At 37.4% G+C, this 20,490-nt stretch overlaps 2 protein-coding genes across 2 annotated transcripts; one reads left to right on the top strand and one right to left on the bottom strand.

Annotated features, from left to right (window-relative positions):
* The first annotated feature begins 7,328 nt into the window (after positions 1-7,328).
* On the top strand, positions 7,329-17,712 carry LOC108668962 (zinc finger Ran-binding domain-containing protein 2). The gene is made up of 10 exons (XM_018156238.2): positions 7,329-7,555; positions 8,413-8,465; positions 9,353-9,464; positions 12,746-12,938; positions 13,572-13,736; positions 13,928-13,980; positions 14,640-14,690; positions 15,301-15,423; positions 15,781-15,843; positions 16,283-17,712. Exons 1-10 carry the CDS (start codon positions 7,485-7,487, stop codon positions 16,311-16,313), a joined length of 915 nt encoding a protein of 304 aa, XP_018011727.1. The 5' UTR covers positions 7,329-7,484; the 3' UTR covers positions 16,314-17,712.
* Positions 17,382-19,555, bottom strand: LOC108668963. The gene is made up of 3 exons (XM_018156239.2): positions 19,276-19,555; positions 18,986-19,104; positions 17,382-18,149 (listed from the first exon to the last, which is right to left on the bottom strand). The coding sequence occupies exons 1-3, from the start codon at positions 19,484-19,486 to the stop codon at positions 18,003-18,005; spliced, it is 477 nt and encodes a 158-aa protein (XP_018011728.1). The 5' UTR covers positions 19,487-19,555; the 3' UTR covers positions 17,382-18,002.
* Between the last annotated feature and the right edge of the window lie 935 nt (positions 19,556-20,490).

The raw sequence follows: 20,490 nt of genomic DNA, 5'->3' as shown, positions 1-20,490 counted from the left end.
ACTAACATCAATGGATAGAGACTGGACATTGAACGTTGCAGTTAACCCATTTTCAATACATCCGTTAGAATTCTTCAAAGAATGTAAAGATTATGTCGTTTACTTTTGAAGCCCGTTTAAATAATTTCTCGTCACATTCCCATGTGTAATCAGTGAATCAGAGGTAAACAGCATGTCTAAGAATGTTGCCCGATTTCTTGGCTGTGGACTGTAAGTCATACAAATATAAATTATGGTTGCGTAACCACCACGATTCGTGGTGGGGGATCGATTGCTCAATCATTTGACTGTTAATAATCTCCTATCGGACTGTCAACATGGCTTATTGCCGGTAGATCCTGCACCACTAACCTTTTTTCTACTTTGAATGAATGGACCCGCCTGCTGGACGAAAGGTAGCCTGTAGATGCAGTGTTAGTGTACCTCGATTGTTGCGTAAAATAAAGTCATTGGGGGAAGTAAGAGTAATGTACTCAAATGGATCAGAGATTTTCTAGTAGGGAGACGACAACGTGTCAGCATTAATTGGTCCATATCAGACTGGGCTTCAGTGCCCATCGGCGTGCCACAAGGAACTGAAGGAAGCTTTCTCGGGCCTGTTTTATTTGTTGCGTTCATAAACGATCTACCAGAACCTGTGTCTACCGTGGGCTCGATGTATGCTGACGACACAAAATTCCATAATGCAGTGAAGAATACGTCGCAAAAAGTACAGTTGCAAGGTGATCTTGACAGGCTGGTTGACTGGGCTGATAAGTGGTATCTGCGTTTAACGCTGACAAATGTAAATTTATCCACCTTGGCAAGAATAATGAACGGCAAGATTACAGTATGAGAAGACATGGTTGCAACGAGAGAGTGATGATGTCGCTGTCGAGAATGGAAAAAGATTTAGGAGTTTATGTCTATAATGAGTTGAAATTTTCCAAGTATATTGAAGCTCAAGTTAATAAAGTCAATAAACGACTTGGACTGATCATACAATGTTTGAACTAGAATAGTTCGACCATGTATCAGACGCTCTTACGAGTACCTAGATGCAAAAGCGATGAAGCTGTTCTTTGTCGCTGTCGTGCGTCCAAACCTAGAGTTTGGAAACGCCGTGTGGTCACCAAAACTAGAAAAATGATAAAGTCAAGAGTGTTCAGAAACGTGCTACAAGGATAATTCCGGGATTAAAAGGCAAGCATTATGAAGAAAGGTTGAAGATTATGAAGCTTCCAAGCCTCTGTTATCGACGTCTGCGTGGTGACCTCATCGAACTATTCAAGTATACCCACGGTTTATATAAGTTCCCAGAAGGCGTCCTAAAATTTGAAACAAAAACCAACATCAGGGGCAAATAAAAATGCTGAGTTACTAGCTATTTTATTACTACGTTTTTCTTAGCTCGCTTTCGTGTCTGTGATGATCAAATCTTGCAATCGATATTTCACCAACTTTCCCATTAGCTAGCGCTCTGAAACTTTTAGGGAAGCTCAGCTCCCGATAACAATACAATAATCAATAATTTGTTGCACGTTTCCAGGAATACAAAAGACCAAGAGAATGAAAGCAAACAGAGATCAGTAGCTGCCAAAAAATTATTTTCTACTTTTGAGTCCACATGAAAAACGTGGTCTTTAAAAAATTTTTTTTTATACATTTTTTTGCAGTTGATGAAGCTCATAGGGAGTCGATGGTAAATCATAAAAAAAACTCACACACGATAAAGCTTATATGGTGATTATTGAACAAGTATTTCACAAGTTATCAATACTTCATGGTAAAGAAATAGTATGTGTGTTTAATGAAGCCGTATAAGACGTAACAGCTAACTAGCGTACATTAGTCATTACTACATCTATTAACGAGGAGTTACTGTAATTCAGTTGTAACGAAGTAATCTATAAAGCAATTATAAGTGGATTGCCTCGTAGGGCTTACACCTACTCGCAAAGACGTAGGGGTTAACCAAATGCAAGGCCACGGCTATAAACTGGATAAATTGCGTGGTAGCATCCATGCGACAACATTTCTTCTCACTTCGAGTCACCGATTTGTGGAACAGCCTTCCTGATGGCATCGTTGACGCTCTGAGTATGAACGCCTTCAATAACAGACTAGACGAAGCTATGCAGGAGCATTATGTTCAGTCTTGAAATGCCTTACAGACAAAATCACTGAACTTTCTAGGAACTTACCCGCGAACACGACAATGGACTCAAACTACAAAAAATGGCGATCATAGCGAAGTCATAACGGTCATTGCTAACCATTTATTTTGTACTTATGATCTGAAATAAGCCTCTGAATTTCAAGCATGTCCGTTCGCAATTGAAAGATTTTTGAGCTGTTGCGCAAAAATAGCGTGTCGGCGTTTCAATAGGAATTTTTTTTTAACCGTCTCAAATCAAAACCACTGGGCCGCAGGGTGGCCCAGTGGTGGGCAGGGTGACACAGTGGTTAAAGTTCAGAGTACCAGGATTGGAGCAGAGAGGCGCGGGTTCGATCCCAGCTCTGTGCGCCAGTTTCTGGTCAGAATCGGCGAGGAGGCCGGGCGGTTAAGCAAAGCGAAAATTGAAGCAGTGAGTTGCGAGTTCGAGCCCGCAACAAGCTGTGGATGTTCTGTGATGTTAAGAATCGGCGACAGGCCTACGGCATACTAAACGCTGAAACCGCTATTATTACTATCATTATTATTTTGATTCAATTATATTTTATGAACTAACTTCTGTTTTCGTCTCATATTTCAAAAATTGTGTTTCAATTTGGGAAATGATTTTTTTTCTAAACCGTCTCAAATTATTATTCAATTGAATTTCATGAATTAACTTTATTTGTTTTAGTCTCATAGTTTAATTGTTTAAAGTCTAAAGATATACTGCCGGCGTCACTGCGTGCTTGTAGCTGCTGCGGCAAACATATGATACTGTCCAACTCTGACGGCTCGTAGTAGACTCCTAGGAGTCTCGGACTATGTTTAGTCCCAGTGCAAGACTGCAAGGCAGCAGTCAGCAAGTGGTAGTATAAAACAGACTCGTTGAAGTAGGTATACCAAATATTGGCAAATAAAATGGGATCGACGGAAGATTTCCTCTTAAAAACCTATGCCAAATTACTCAAGTTGCAATATATAATCTCATTGGTTTCTCAAATCAATCATTCTCGCGTAACCACAGAGCACAGATATGAATCACGCTTATCGAATGAGACGAGTTCACGAGAGTGACGAGTCTGAGACTGATCGCCATTTATACTGTGTTCGAATTGTCAATGTCACCTAAATATGTTTTTTTTAGTAATTTGAAACAAAGAATATGTTTGATGTTGGACATAGGCCTATCACTATGTTTTAAGCAGATTTAGATTTGGGGTAACACATGCACCGGACTTTGCAAATGAGTTTGCAGCTCATAAATGGCTTTTCTTGGCTGGGATGTGGTATTTACGGCTCAAAGCAATGGAATCAGGGCTTGCAAATCCATGAAATCGTGGCTCTAAAAATCCAGTTGTGCTTCAGATAGTAGATCTTGATCAGGGTGGCAAACAAGCAGGTGTCTTTTATTCTGTTTCAACACAAGAAATGTGAATGATGATAAGGCTGCTTAAGGCATATGCATTTCAGCACTAGTTTTGAATGTTAAATGCATTTAAAGTGGAAGATTGTAAATCGAAAATGCACCCAAGTTAATGGCATCATTGGCATGTGTGTGTGGGAGAACTACACAGACAACCTCACTGGATGGCAAATGCCAGCATCCAGAACAATGCAGCAACAACAACACTCATATGTAGTTGAATAAGGTCTTGTGTGTTTGATTCCGTTAGAAGTTCTACTTTCCATGGTAAAGGTATAAGGACTTCATCAGTATGGGCTTTTCATGTGTTGAGATTTCAATTACGATTCAAGTACTGCTTGAGATTAGTATGTATACCACCCTTCCAGACATTTATTTGAATAAAATGAGGCAGTATTTTCAAATTATAATTGTTTATAGCTGCAATGAATGTTTTTTAGGTCTAATTTTTGGCTTATTATATAACTCGGTAGTCGGTACTCACTGCAGTGAGTGACAGAGAGCACATTTTCTCATTAACAAAAATGTGAAGTCACGGACTGACAGACAGAAATGACGAACACAATAGCACCTTTTTCCATAAATGAGAAATGTGCTAAAAATAGGTTTTGTTAATGAAAAATGGATATGGTAATATCAATAAAATAAAAACCAGTACAAATTATGGGAACTGTCCTTTATTCTACATGTACAACATGATTCAACATCTACCAATGAAAAAGAGGACTTCGGAGTACCTACTGATAGTAATGGATGAGTACACTCTCCATGCTAAAATCGTTTTAAAATTAAGTTTTATTACAAGTTTTGTGGATTACCACAAAACTTGTTTTTTATACATGCACCCTACAACTACTATATGGAATTTTTTTGGAGATGCCATATAATAGCCATTGCAAAAATCTTTAAAATGAGCTTGAACTCATTTTTTAAATGGTTCATGATAAGAAGTTATCAAACAGAAAAGAGGAAAAATTGTCCCGTATTACCCTGTTTGACGGCAGGTATAAAATTTTTTTATTTATGTAATTCAAATTTTTAGAGAATTGCACCATGCATCAAATGGAACCATTTTAAATTGTGGGGTTAATTTGATATATAAGTATTTGCTAATCATATAGATTATTTTGGAAGTAGTACCGTAAACACTCTTTGTCAAAATTTTGCTTTAAAGTAAAATTCATTTGTTGTGTTGAATGCTGGAGATATGACAGCTTTCAATATCTTGCACAGAATATTTTAATTAAATTCAGTTGATGAGATACAGAAGTGTCCTGTAAAGTCATCATGATCTATTTCTGGGAAGTAGATTATTTATACAATTTTCCTGTAAGAATTAATGGATATTAAATAATTAATTACCGGTACAAGCTCAAAAGAAGCCACATTGAGTATTTAGTTCCCCTTAAGGCTGGTAGTCAGTGCAGCAAAATTTGAGAGCAAGGTATTTGTGACCATCATGTGAAATCTTTGATCTGCTCTAAGCTCGGCTAGTTGCTACCTTCGAGCTTGTAGTCTTTGTAATATGATGTCCTAGCCATCCCCTTTTTTGCAGCAACTGGCGGCTTTCAGGTGGCTAAGGAATGGCTAGCGGTCAGCTATAACTGATTGAACTAGGCTGACCACTGGCCACTTATTATTCCTTGCTCCTCATTGAGTTCGCCTTTGTTGTGCCACCTGTTGTGGACTGACAGCTCAGTAATTTACAACGTTTCTTTCCTCTCATACCTTCCACAAAACCTCCAATGAATCAGTTAAGGGGAGTGTCTGGGTCCAAAATTGACAATTTTGGCTTTTCTGGTTTTTAGTCTCATCTTAAAGCTGACATTCTGACCTATCCAATGGTAACAAAACCATTTCTGTATGTTGATTTATGCATTCACAACAGATCACGAAAGGGTTAGGGGTGGTGGAGTTCTTTAACATCTAAAGGGAGCATCTGGCCAAAATTTTATCTCAGCTATTTACAGACGGATCAATTTGAAACTTAGTGCACATATGTAAAACGTAAATCTAAGACTTTTTTGTTCCTATGAATTTAAAAAAAATGAAAGAAAATGTTAAATTCTTAGAAAACGGCCGAAAAAGGGGTACTGTAGAAAAAGGGGGTATCTCCTAGCATTTACAAGCCACAACATCGAGACGCAGATCATTTGATGCGTACAAACGATATCTATCAATTAGTCATAGTTTTTTTTAAATTCAAATTTTTGTGGGTGAGCATTTTTCATGAATTTTTCTAAAAATTTTGGATTTCCCCCTACTTCCCACTGCCTTTTTCAAAATATTTTCAAACTCTAACGAAATTGAAAAAAAGCTATGACCAATCTCTAGATCTTTTATTTGCAAATCAAATGGTATATCTCTTGTTGCTGTGGTTTCAAAACTGTAAGAGGAGATAGTTTTCCAGTGACAATAAGTGTCAAATGTTCAGTAGAGCCAGACAAAGTCCCGGGCGCCTCAAAATCGGCATTCAAGGATGCAAGACAAGACAATACTGGAGCTTAGTTCCTGTCAAGGATGGTGCAAACAACAGCACGCAAACCATCCCACACGACTGCAGAAGGGTTATTGGAGCGGAGTGTGTGAAGATTAGCTATTTAAGGTGCACTGCGGCAATTATTCCCTATGTTAATTAAATGTTAAAGAACTCCACCACTTTATACCTTTTCCACGATCTGTCGTGAACGCATAATTCAACGTACAGAGATGGTTTTGGTACCATTGGATAGGTCAGAATGTCAGCTTTAAGATGAGACTAAAAACTGGAAAAACCAAAATCCAAAATTTTTGGCCCAACGCTCCCCTTAGTCGTGCTCTACTGAACATTCACTCTTATTGTCACTGCAAACTCATCTCCTAGGGTTTTTTTAAGCTAAAGCAATTAGAGATATACCATTTGATTTGCAATAAAAAGATCTAGAGATTGGTCATCGATTATTTAAAATTTTGTTATAGTTTTGAAAATATTTTAAAAAAGGGGGAAATAAAAAAAAATTTTGAAAATTTTATGAAAAATGCCGCTGTCCCACAAAAATTCGAATTTTGAAAAAAAGCTACAACGAATCGATAGATATGGTCCTTACGCATTAAATATTTTGCATCTCGATGTTGTAGCTTGAAAATCCTAGGAGTAGTTAATTTTCTACAGTACTGGTACCCCCTTTTTGGCAGTATTCTAAGAATTTCACAAGTTCTTTCATTTTTCAAAAAATTTACAGGAACAAAAAAGTCTTAAATTTATGTTTTACATATATGTACCAAGTTTCAAAGTGATCCATCTGTGAATAAAAAAGTTTTTCTGGGACCCAGATGCTCCCCTTAAGATACAGGATTTTCCCTCCACGTATCAGCATGCTTGATCATAATTAGTTTTTGGTAGGTAATATCTACAACAAGGAGGCTTATCAATAAATGCGGAGTATACCATTCAATGGAGAATAAAAATTACAACCCATTCACATCTTGAAAAGTGTAAAAGGTGCAGACATGACGAACATTAATATCCAATGTTACTTGAAATTTCCTTTCATCATAACTCTTTTAATACAAAGTTTGCATATTTTTTTGTTACTGTCCACCTTTGTAAATAATTAGGTGTGTAAGCATGGAGAAATTCATATCGCCATCTCATTTACAAGTGGAGTAAAGTCCGGCCTAATTTGTGAGAAAACTCATAGGGAAGAGCTTGTTCAAAGCCTCACGGTTCTCAATCAGAGCCTTTACAGGCTTAGTTTAGACTTATTAAATTTTTAACATATTTGGTCACTGTCCTGATTGTTTATAAGTAAGTTTTTTTTTCAGGGTTCCATGGTATATTATTTTTGAATAAGTGGCTGTATTGTGGTGACTCGTGTGTTGTTGATGCATGGTTATAGTCTTTGAGGAATTATATTTATAATTTTTGTGTAACGTGAGTTATCAATGGCAAGCAAATCTCATGCCACTGGCAGCAATCGAGGCACTGAAGCTGACTGGCTTTGTCCTGATCCAAAGTAAGTATTGATTGATTCTAATACTTTTTTCATAAATTCATTGAAATAGACTCGAGGGAAGAGTCGTAACTCTTGACTTACTGCTCATAACTTGAGCCAAGAATCAGAGTCAACTCTTTGTATCTTGGTAGCTTTAAACTCACAATTTTGAACCTGTATAGGTTTTGAAATATTTTATTAATTTTCCAGACTATGCATGTATGAAAATTTGAAAAGATGATGCCCTAGCATATCTCATAGTTATTGGCATCCTATTGCAAACCATCTATCTTGGCTACTATTTCTTTACAGCTGTATAATCTCAATATAGTCATTGTCTACATTCATTGTACCTCATTTTATATAAAGAATGGAGGAATTGTATGTCCTCTAGTAAGTGTGGCCAGCTTACTTCTTTGTTACTTTATGTTTGATGTACTTCATTATGTTTTAAATCTTGAAATTTTAAATACTTATTAATATAATAATGGTGAAACAAATAACTTTATGTTATTATAACATTGAGACAAATTTGATTTTAGAAAGTTCACAATTATCCCTGATTAGCATGGCATCTTTTCTTACTCATGTATTTCTATCATGCTAAGAAATGATGACATTATAATTTCTAGAGGCAGACTTTGTGCACTGGAACATGAAATTCTGATTGCATAACTTTCAATTCATTTTAATTTATAGCTTTCTTGTATATAGATGATAGTTGTATTTTGTTGCTGAATTTTCAATTGTGTGCCTTTACCAGATACATTTTAGTCAATGTTTTTGGGTGAACTCGTGTTCTCAGCTCTATTTATGAATACAAGTTAAAATCAAAAGAGTTTTCTGTCACACTTGTATGACTATTTGTATTCTTTTAGGTGTGGAAACCTTAATTTTGCCCGTCGCTCCCACTGCAACCGCTGTGGCAAAGGTGAGACAACAGATACATTATTTCAATTGGGCACATTTCTGTGGAACAGTCACTGTGCAGGCCTTTTGTTAACAGTTTATTTATGATTGCTTTGAAATGACAATCAGTCACTACTTTCTAATTATGAATGTTGATTGATGATCTTGTCTGATTAATTTTATCAAGTGCGCATAATATATCATAATATTCAACTACTGGCTTAAGTTGACCCTAATATTTAACTTTTGTCTTGTATTAGGGTGCAATTTTATATAGGCAGGTGCTATTATATCGGGTCTAAATTAATGTATTATTTTTTGGAAATTAAGAACTAAAATATGGAAACTTACACCCCTGAGTAAGGCCAAGGGCAACATAATCGTTTTCTTTTATTACTTCAATGAAATAAAATTAGTTGCAGGTGAAAGTTTCTGTTTCAGTTATGCAAGTTCTTTTTAAAACAATAATACCGTAATTGTGGAATTAAAAAATTGCCTTTTTTGTAATTAGTCAGTATTATTCATTTCAATCCTCATCAACCTTGCAAATGATACCAATAACTTGATAATTAATATTATTTTCTTTACATGAAAAAATTGTGTTATGGATATATTTAAATATATATATATATTCCTGGTAGCAGAGTCATTGTGCAACCTAATGGCCCTTTTTATTGGTTTATGGAATTTTCTTTGTGTACACCAAACTATATTTTTTAATTTCCTCAAATTTCGACATTATAATGTTTTAAATGTTTTTCTTGAAAGTTTATGTTGATGTCAGAAACTGATCTGACCATAGTTTAAACTTGGCAACTGGCAATATTAATTTAATTTGCTGAGAGTTTATTACTTTTATAGTGTAAGAATAGTGTGCTGTTGTACATTATTTGTTGATATTTTCCATAGCTCAAGTCATGTCTGCATCAGAGAAAAGGAAACTTTTGGGCACAGAAATTGGCAAAGCTGCAGCTGAAAAATCTCATGGTCTCTTCAGTGCTGATGACTGGCAATGCAACAAGTAAGTAAGAGCAGGCAATTTTGTTTACAGGTTAGATGCTCAGAAATGATGTAGCCTCATGAGCATCTGGATCACAGGCTTCTGCACCCAGCAGGGCAGGCTTCTGAACACCGGGAAGTGTGATGATGAAAACTTTTTATTACCACCACAGTCCCCTCATTACCATCACAGTCCCCTCATTACCATCACAGTCCCCTCATTACCATCACAGTCCCTTCATTACCATCACAGTCCCCTCATTACCATCACAGTCCCCTCATTACCATCACAGTCCCTTCATTACCAAACCACAGTCCCCTCATCACCACCACAGTCCCCTTATCATCACCACCACAGTCCCCTTATCATCACCACCACAGTCCCCTTATCATCACCACCACAGTCCCCTTATCATCACCACCACCACGGTTATTATGTTAATAAAAGGTTAACAAAAGGTTATTATGTTATACCATATAGAAAATTGTTCTTTATTACTTTCCACCTATTCAGATGCTCATAATTTTGTCCAATATTGTTGCCTGTCATGGCTGTCAATGACGACTTGCCTCAAGCACTCACTCACAATTTATCGCTATAATTCCCATGGCAGCATTTATGAATGATGAATGGGCTGATCTCTTCCTATTATTTACATTATTTCTATGATTCTATTCCTATACTGCTCGGATGGTGTAAAATTTGATAAAGAATTAAATTTTTTCCTTGGAAAAATAGCCTCTGTAAAAAATATTTAATGTAATAAGAAAGGCTTTTATCATACGTATGGCTTATAGCTCGTCATTAAGTTGAACCTACCATTAGCATGAAGTTGCTGAACGTACGAACTCGAGTTGTTAACTATCTTTGTTTTTAAGTATCACACTGCAGCTCAGACTCTGAATTCTCACGGTATTTTTAAGTCTCGTACAACAGCATCTAATGAGCAATATCTTCTAGTCACTTATAGTTACACTTCTTTTAAATGCTGTCCGTTCAAGTACCGCGCCAGAACTGCTGTGGCTGAAGCCATGTCAGAGAGTCGCACAATTTGCGTTGGTTGTTGTTCCTCTACGACTGACGCAGCAATGATGGTGAAATGTTGAGGTTGCCAGCCGCTGTCACGTTATCAACTGGCTTCTTTTAACAATTTCTGTAGTATTCGTGGGAAATAGAATGGATTTGCTTCCCAGAAGTAGTAGAACGTGGAATTAATGAACATACCGTACTAAAGAAAATTTTATTTCCTAACCAATTTTGTCGTATTTAGGAACGAAGCTATTTAACACTACGCTCCTGCGAGCCTTGCAAGTTTTTTTTTTATCAATTATCCGCTCGATTTATTATTTGCTTCTAAATGCTAGGTAATTAATTTGAGCTAAAACTTGGCATTTAGATATTATTAGAACGAAGCGAAAAAAACCCTCGCAGTGAGCGTCATTAAACGCTCGTAGGAGCATTTGCGAATAAGTAGCTTTTTTGTTTACTATTCGTAAGTCAAGATCAGTTTCAAGTAGAAGAAGTTAAGGCCGGTCCACACGCTCAGTTTTCACAACGATTTGTCTGCGCAGTTTTAAGTCGGAATGAAATCGTTGCAATTTTATGCGTGAAAGGGTGCGGCGTGTGCGCGGAAAAATTCGTCCAGAAGCATCGGAACTGTGGCACTTGTAGCAGGATCAACAACGTGTCACAAATACCAGTAGTCACTTGCAATTAAAAACTATGTGCACTGAATATATATACTTGTATTAAACAACTCATTAATAAAAACTGATACCAAAGCTGGCCTTGCCGATCGCAGGTTGAACACTATTCGGTTTATTGTATGATCCAACTCTATTTTATTTGGTTTTCTTTCTGAGCGGTAAAAAACGGAAAAGAAAACGGCGGTCGTGAGAAGCAAATGGTGAGTTCAACGTTCGCTATCGAAAATTTATTATGTTATTTTTTCCCTTTTCAATTATCTATGCAGTCCTTGCGTTTAACTATTCGTTTTTTTAGTCATGAAAATTCTATACATGATGAAATCGTGCGCCAGGATATTGCACCACATTTTCAACGCCTCGATGTTTCTTTTCCAAATATCATTGCTATCTTCAAATCATGAAGATAGCAATCTAAATCATGCCATCAAATATCATTGCCTTTTACGATTACCGGCAGTTTAATCAAATTATCGTTCCATGAGAAGGAATTGCTCATCAAACATTCCTAGTGTGAGACATTGATCGGAGATCTTTTCGTTTGAACGACGACTGATCGAACACACGACGCGTCAGGGTTAGAGCGACTCACTCGCGCTGCCGGGGACTCCAGTTACTCACTGAATGCCACGAGAAATTCTTGTTATGCTGTCGTCAGATCTTGCCTGTTCACTTGCGCAATGAGTTATTTAGTTCTTTGCTCGAATTCATCACGACGTTCAGATTTCAACACAGCTTAAAATCGAGATCACGCGGAAACGAACAGAGCTTAACTGCCCGGTACGATCTTTCTCAGTAGGACTAAAATAAAATAACAGGAAGGGAATAGGAATTGTCTATTACGAGTTATTTCTATTTTTACAAGTGGTTAAAAGAGATTAGGATTTTTAACAATGAACAAGTTCTGTAACTTAGAAATTCACGTATAATATTTTTTCCTCTTCTCTCACATGACACGAATTTATTTCGCTACTGTAGAATTTCACTGCAGCTATATTCGTTCTGGTGCTATTTTGAAACCGTAGATAAACGTTGGCTTGAGTGTGTGAAAATATTTAACTGATAGCGTATCTTATCAATTGTGGTATCATTAACTTCATAACTATTAATTCTCTTTCTGTTCGAAGAACATGTAGCGGTTGCGATTGCCTTATATCCATCAATAATAACAGCATCTGTCGCTTGTAGTCAAATTTGAGACGTTAAACAGGCAATGTCCATTGCCTGATGCGTCAATGCCGTAACGTTTGTTGAACATGCAGTGACGTCGAACAAACGTTTATTGACGATGCACTAACGACGGGCAACAAACGTTCGTTGACTATGCAGTGACGTTGGACAACCAACGTTTGTTGACGATGCAGTAATGTTCGACAACAAATGTTTGTTGACGATGCAGTAACGTTAGACAAAATTGGTCCAACAACAAACGTTTGTTGACGATGCAGTAACGTTGGACAAAAAACGTTTGTTGACGATGCATCAACGTTTGACAACAAACGTTTGACGACGATGCATCAACATCGGACAACAAACGTTTGTTGACGATGCAGTAACGTCGGACAAGAAACGTTTGTTGACTGGTAGTTTCTTCGGCAGATGCGGTAACGTGAACTGGGCACGTCGAGGCACGTGCAACTTATGCAACGCGCCGAAGGTTGGCGAAGTGGAGGAGCGCACGGGCTACGGGGGCGGCTTCAACGAGCGCACGGGCGTCGAGTACGTCGAGCGGGAGGAGAGCGATGACGAGTTCGATGCTTTTGGCCGCAGGAAGAAGAAACTCAAGGGCTCGGTAAGCTGGTGCCTTAATAGTTGCTAATATATTAATGGTATAATGAGAAACTAATGGGCTCGGTAAGCTGGTGCCTTAATAGTTGCTAATATATTAATGGTATAATGAGAAACTAGAGGCTCGTCGAGATGGCCCCGTTCAGTCACTATTATATTACTTGCATGGTCATAAAGATTGTTTGCGCTGGTTCCCGCTGCATTTAAAATCATCTAATTAGTTTTGTTTATGATCCATAAAAATGTATTATGAGCTCTTCAGAACTGCTGTATGTATGTATATATACTGTAGTTATATTGCTCGATAAGTGCTGTGGGCTTATACTTTACAGCTAAAATCGTCTCGAAACGAGATATATAACACTTAGATGTGTTGGATAGTTCTTTAATGGCAGTAATTTGCGAAACTTTGGTCAAACAAAGACAAATGTAATCTGCTGATTACCATGTTGCTCGAAAAATTTTTATGCCGAAAAAATGCATTCAATACAGCTGATATTTCTCTTGTAATATAACCCTTGCTAGCATAGTCTGGTTTTAAATTGTGCAATTCTTTTATATTAAAATACGTAATCGCTTCATATTTTTAATAAAATTGATTGCTATAAGTTGTGTTCATTACATCGTACGCACGCAGGATAATAAAAACAAGAGCACGTCTGCGACACGTCAGTCGCCTGAGCGCAGCAAGCAATCAGAGAGTGACGAAGAGGACGAGGATGACGACGATGGTGGTGACCTCTCGAAGTACGCGCTTCTGAGCGACGATGAGGGCGATGACGTCAAAGACAAGAGAGACGAGGTGGGTTGTCATGGTCGGGATGATGAGTAAATTGTTTTCAAGCAAGGAGCGTTCAATTTAGAATCGTGTTCATCACTTGTTTTGTTTTCAATATGTCAGCGTAAAGTTTTGATGGAAATCAGTGCAGGATATCATGTAATTGTTTACTCAATAATGTTAAGAATATTTCATCGTTTGTTGTGCCTGTACAGGAAAGCAAGACCGTGAATGGCACCTCCTCGCGTCCTCAGTCGTGCAACGAAAGGTGAGGCCTCAGGCACTTTCATAAAAACTTTGACATTCAATCATCACTGAATAAATTGTATTCAAGCGATAACCGTAAAACTGGGTTATTAGTTGAGACCGAGACGTGAATAAGTATTATGTGTAAGCTCTGTACGTTGTTTCATGTTATCATGCAATAGAAAACTATATACTACAAACAGTGAAAGTTGCCGTCACACCCGGTGTCGCAAATAACCCCGTTTGACTGTACTGTAAACCCCAAGCTTGTTGCTCATTTTATTTGTTCTCGTCTCATTGGCGCCATCATAGATTGTGGAGTGATGCTGGATGTGTTAGAAATATCGAGCATCTGCGTCCTCGTAAATTTTTTGTTCTCATGGTTTATCTATCCCATAATACATGATAAACCTCATGGTTTATCTATCTCATGAATAATATTCATATTCCATAATAGGATATTATCCTATTATAATATATAATAGGATAATATCCTATTATTTATTTATACGAGCATTATGGGGTAGTTCAACGAAAGTCAAGTATTTCCTATTTTTAAGAATTTTTAGTATCTTGAGAGAATTAACTCGCACAAAATGTGTATTTTGAATACCATCAAGACACGAGACTGAACAGCCATTGTGAGACAAGGTTTCTAAGTATTTCCAAACTTGCTTTCAGGTCATCCAACACGAGCAGGCAGCGCCGAAGCTCGAGCAGCGACAGTGAGAGGTTCGTATCTTAAAAATTGTCTGCTCCCATCAGTTACTTCTCGACTCCTTTTAAATTGCAATTATTATAACCTCCGACCTGCAACTCGTCTATATTTACAAATAGTTTGGAGTCACTATTTGTAATTATTGGTTTTCTAAACAGTTACTCTGTATAGGTAGTTAGGCGTCAATCGTCATAAATTTACTCGTGGCTTCTGCTTAGATTTTACTTCCACTGATTTTGTTGTATTGACGATCAACTATGGGTTGTGGAATGTTTTTATTTTGGTGTTAGATAATCGTTTTAGTTGATTTCTGAGTATTCATTTGATACATTTCATTCGCTAATAATTCTCAATCAATTCTAAATATTACAAGAAATTAATGCATTGCTTATCGCATTTCTGGAATTTTCTTAATGTATTGATTTTATATTCATGAAATAATAAATTGTTACTCTGAGTCTTCTTAGTGCTTGAATGTTATTTTCTGATCTTGTTTAAAAAAATTTCTTTGCGTTTGATTACATTCCTGGTAATAAGAGATCTTTTTATTCGACTTTGCGTCTAAATAAAGAGCCATTTTTTTCTCCCGCTTATTATTAGCATTTACGAAGTCTGCCGCTTCAGGTCATGGTCTCGCGACCGTCATCGCTCAGGCTCGTCTCGGTCGTACTCACGAGACGACAGGAGCAAGTCTCGGGACAGTCGCCGGAAGTCTCCCTCTTCGTCTCGCCGCCGGTCGAGGTCAAGGTAAACAGTGCAGCTGAAAAATCGGCTGCTCTGCTTGGTAAACAAAAGGTCAATATCGTCCTTTTTTGTCGGGTCTGCTGCAGGTAAGGAGCTACACATGTTCCTGTGACATATGGATGTGTGCTTAAATTATAATAATAAGAAAATGTCAGTTCTCCTTTGATAACTTTTTATTGAAGGCTGTGTCGAAAATGCTAGTATGCAGCCTAACAAATCAAAAATCAATAATGCAGTCGGGAAATAAGGTTCCATATCTACTTAAGTCGTAAAAAGGTAGTGCACGACTAAGTTAGGCAATTAAATGAGGTACCAAGTCGGTAAATTTGAATGCGTAACTCGACTAATATTGTTGTGCAGGTCGCGCAGCAGCGGCACGGGCCGGGACAGGAGGCGCAGCGACTACTCCAGGTCCCGGTCGAGGTAACCTCTCACTTGGTGAACGGCCGCCAGGTAGGGTGAACTCGGTGGCTAGCCGCACACTTGTGAGGCCGACGCGTGCGTCGCTTCACCCGTCCCGCGCCTCCACATCGATTAAGCTCTCGCTAAATGGGCTGAATTGACTCCTATCATAATTGACCTGAAGTCTTTATAGGATCACAATGCTCGACTTACGCGTCTAGTATGTTGAATTTGTTGGTCGAGCGCATGTTCGAGAAGTTCGCTAATCTAACGTTGGTTTTCCTATGTTGCTTTTCATGCGTTTGACTTCAAATAGATTTCTGGCAGTGTTCTCATCGCTTAACGAATATCCTGCATTTTTTTGCGATGTTTCAACAATAAATTTTTGCTTTGTGGGTTTTGTTGTTGGTAGCTGAAGACGTGTGTAATAATTTGTCAGATACAAATTTCGTGTCCACAGGTCACCATCTCGGCGCTACAGCAGAAAGTAAGATGCCAGCGACGGGAGATACGACATTGGATCACCGTATCCCGTGCGTAGATTGAAGTCCTAACATCATGTCAGTCGTTTTCATTGATTGGAAAATGTTCTTGTTGCATCTTATAAGTGTACAAAAAATTAAGTACAGCTCCAAAAATTCATTGCTTTCTATGGCAGTACTGATCTGATAAGTTGTTACACGTTGCTGCCAATCTGTAGATGACAAATCATTGACGGAAAGATGTTGCTCTTACATGCAAATCCTATATCCAGCGCATTCCTGGCAGAGATTAAGCGGTGACTTGGATAAATTCCATAATAATTATCAACCGGCAGGCTAAGAATAATTATTAACTAGCAGGCTAAGAGACGTAAATTAGCCTTGGTCATGTTTTTATGTTTAGCGCAAATATTTAATCTCCTCGTATTTCACGAAAAAACTTTATTATAAAGTAATTAAATGATATCTTAATTCTGTTACAGCACTTGCGTTTATTTTATTTAACTTGCATTTTCCATCAAAGTTCAATGGTTTTAATTTCAGTCATCACTTTTTCCGCGCACTCATCATTAACAATTTTCACGTATCTATTAAACTGCATCGCGCTTATAATTTTAGTCATCTTCTCTAATTATTTAAGATAATTCTAACGCATGTAGCGGGCATTAGACGTACTAAAACTATTACCCCAGTAACTTTCATTGCACAAGTCGTTTACTTCTCAGCACCTTAGACGATCCGTGTTCCGATTAGGAGGCGAGTTAATTTATAGAAGAATAAAAAATTGAACTGTCCAAATCACGAATGCAACCACGAAATGGTTAGAACTACGGTATGAAATGCAGTCGCTCACTAACGTGAAAGACTAGTATTGTTGCGCAAAAAATTGATAGCGTATGTCTACGGGTTGGACGTCCATAATTTTCGTTGAAAGTAATTTATTTTCGAACGCTCCAGAGTTGCTTTTCATTGATGATATGATGAAAAAGAGTTGAATTTTATTTTGTTAGTCTTATTGACGCATATGTGCACCCCAGTTTATGACTTCGCTCTGGGACTCGATAATGATATTCAATATCAGGGAGTTAATAACGTATTGCAATTTTACCGTTTCACTAGCTCGTCAGATGCATAACGTATCTTAATTAGCAATTGATCCATTGAGTCTGCTTCAATTGAGTAAATACTATATTATGCTTATAGAGAACAACAAGGTAAATGGAACACAATGAGTGACTCCGGAATATTCGATGGTGATTGAAATTATTGAGCAAGACCTGGACATGTTCCGTGTTACTGAGTCTAAACTGGCGCTCGTTCTCATAGGAATCAATAATAATGTTAGAGCTAGAATATTACAGCACAATGTACATGCGCTCATCAAACCATGATTAAAAATGCTAACGAATAAGTTGTTTGCATCCCTCAAATGAAAAATGCACTGATGCCGCTATATTATGAGTGGTAGAAACATAATTTCCTCGCAAGGGTCACTGGCAGAATGTAAACTATTTTGTTCGTGAATTATACACTTATTGAGGCGGTTTGTTAAAAAAAAAAGGCATTATGTACCGAATGGATTCAACAGAATGTACAGATGATCGAGTGTAAAATCGTCATGGGGATTTCTAAACGCTTCAAATGAACTGGACAAATTCAAACGATATTTTACACACACTAATATTTACAATATTGTATTTAATTTCTCGGTTTCCCATACACTTCTTCATCAATCTTCTGAGGATAACGTTGCAATAAAGAATTCACCTGGCGTCTGTTGAGGCGTTTCGCGCCTGGGTTCATGTCGCCGACCTTCTCCTTAGCCTTCCGCGTCACGATTTCCTCCTGTCAAAGATGAAGGTTCTTGATAAATTGAAACAGCCGTGTAGTCCAGCAATTAGGACAGCCGGCGTTACAGTATATCAGTCCAGTTATGAAGGTACCGGCCTAACAGTAGATGTACCAGTCTACTTATTACGGCTATCTTGACATCGGTTTTGACGAGTTCACACTGAAAGGTTTTGGTAACGCATACTCAATTCTAATAAATGCTCTACATGCATTTATTGGTCGAATCAGTATGAATGAACACTAGTATATTCTAACCGAAGTGCTATACCTGACAGCCTGGAAATGTAACTTATATCAAACTAAAAAATGATGGTCAAGTTATTTTACTTGACTTGATAGTCAAGTACAAGTGTAATTTGTTAACCAGCTGGTTTCGTGGGGATTAACTCATACGTATCCGTGCGTTCAACTGTTTCTCGCATAATAAGCAAAAATGAAATACGTCATTGATGACGAAACCAAGATGTAAATTCACTCAAAGCAAAACAAATGAACGATTTGTTTAGCCCTACTTCCATTTTGCTCCATATTTAATTGTTACGCTCCCGTCATCAGGCTGCTTGACCGCCTCACCAACAACTAGAACACAGCAAGTAAGCTGGTGCAACTTGACGCACTAATTTGTTTACTGGAAATAATTACACAAAATTCGTTCCTCAATCAATGAATAGGTGCTTCAGACTTGATAAATTTGTTCCGGAGTAATAGAAGCGCTCCTCATTGTTATTTATCACCAAACTATCATAAATGAAACATTCACTATAGTTAATGCAAGAATAATAATGTTGTCTGTCTGAATAATCAAACTGTTGTCTTACTGTACCACTCACCCTGATTTTATTGTGACAATTTGTAAGCGAAGTGGCTTCAACTGCACACGGCGCCTGAGCAAAGTCATGTTTCTTGTAGCAGGCTAGCAAAACGGCCATTTCGTGTAAACATTTGGTATCTGAAATGCAAGATATTTATTAATATTGAGGCCTTTCAACATTAGTTGCTCTATAAATGTTACACTACATGAACTATGAATAATACACTGGATACCGGTACCATTTGCTTACGATTTTGTGCCACTAAAAAACTACTTTGTATCTCATATGCGCAAGTAATATATACTCACTAGTTTCTTGATCAAATTTTCCAGATACTCTGTCTTTGAGCTTCAAATCCCGAATAGGGACAAAAGGGAAGGGTAGTAAAGTGGGGCCTCGACCAGTGGTTGGGTAGCCACCAAAGGGCTGGGCATATCTACCACCAGGACCAGGAAAAGATTTGCCACCATATGTTTTCTTGGTAAACATCTTGGCACAATTCACTGGAGTGGTATGCATTTTGGCTAATGGAAAAACTGATGGTTAGCATACTGTAAACAAGGAAAAAATTAATTAATGCCAAATTCAAAATTTCATACCAAAAATGAAAGTAATGAACTATCTGAATCTACTTCAGATTTAATGAATGAATCCACTTAAGATTTAAGGACTAAATCTAATCACATATACAGAATTGTATATGTGATTGTAATCCACAGTCCACACCATGTTGGAATTAGTTTTTAAGTGCCTAAAACCGTCTCTTAAATCAATCATCTATTAATTTATTTATCACTTAAAATCAGCAAATACAAGTAGGTATACTTAAATGATTCCTAATATACAGACTTATTTAAAAGTCTCAAACCATAATATTCTTTCTACAGAAACAGTTTATCACTATTTAGTAAAGCAAGGTCAACTATCAACTTTCATGCGTGTTTTCGATGTTCTCACTAGTTGACTTGGACTTTCGCAGTCAGCGGATCTTAACATTTTCCTGTCAGACCTAGTGTTTTGTACAAAGCTGTTGCACAATAGTATGATGTCGCTATTTCAACCATCTACGCATGCGTGGAACTAAGACAAAGCTTAATATAAAGGAAAAAGTTGAGGGGTGTCAGAATTACCCACAGTATCAGAATATGGTGCCTGGTGCCTTTACCCTATAAAGGAAAAAGTTGAGGGGTGTCAGAATTTACCCTATCTTTTGAATATAAATTTATATGTTGTATCACATAGCCTAGGCAGACCACTACCATCCTACTGACTTATAGGACTCCAAAATTAACTTGAGAGTCTAATAAAACTCTCTGCTTTGCCAATTGCCACTATTAATATAATTAAATTATATTATTAATTATGTATAAAAATATAACAGCAGTGATGCTTTCAGAACTTTAATCCCAACAGAACAGTTTTTGTAAAAGTATTTAGAATTCGTAATTTGTTGAATAAATTAATAAACAAGATAGGTAATTCTTTTAAAGATAGGTGAACATTAGGTAGAAAATGGTCACTTT

Source organism: Hyalella azteca, unplaced genomic scaffold (genome assembly GCF_000764305.2).
Source record: "Hyalella azteca isolate HAZT.00-mixed unplaced genomic scaffold, Hazt_2.0.2 contig5386, whole genome shotgun sequence".
Classification (NCBI taxonomy): domain Eukaryota; kingdom Metazoa; phylum Arthropoda; class Malacostraca; order Amphipoda; family Hyalellidae; genus Hyalella; species Hyalella azteca.
The sequence above is the reverse complement of the archived record's forward strand: the minus strand, read 5'-3'. Positions and strand labels throughout refer to the sequence as shown.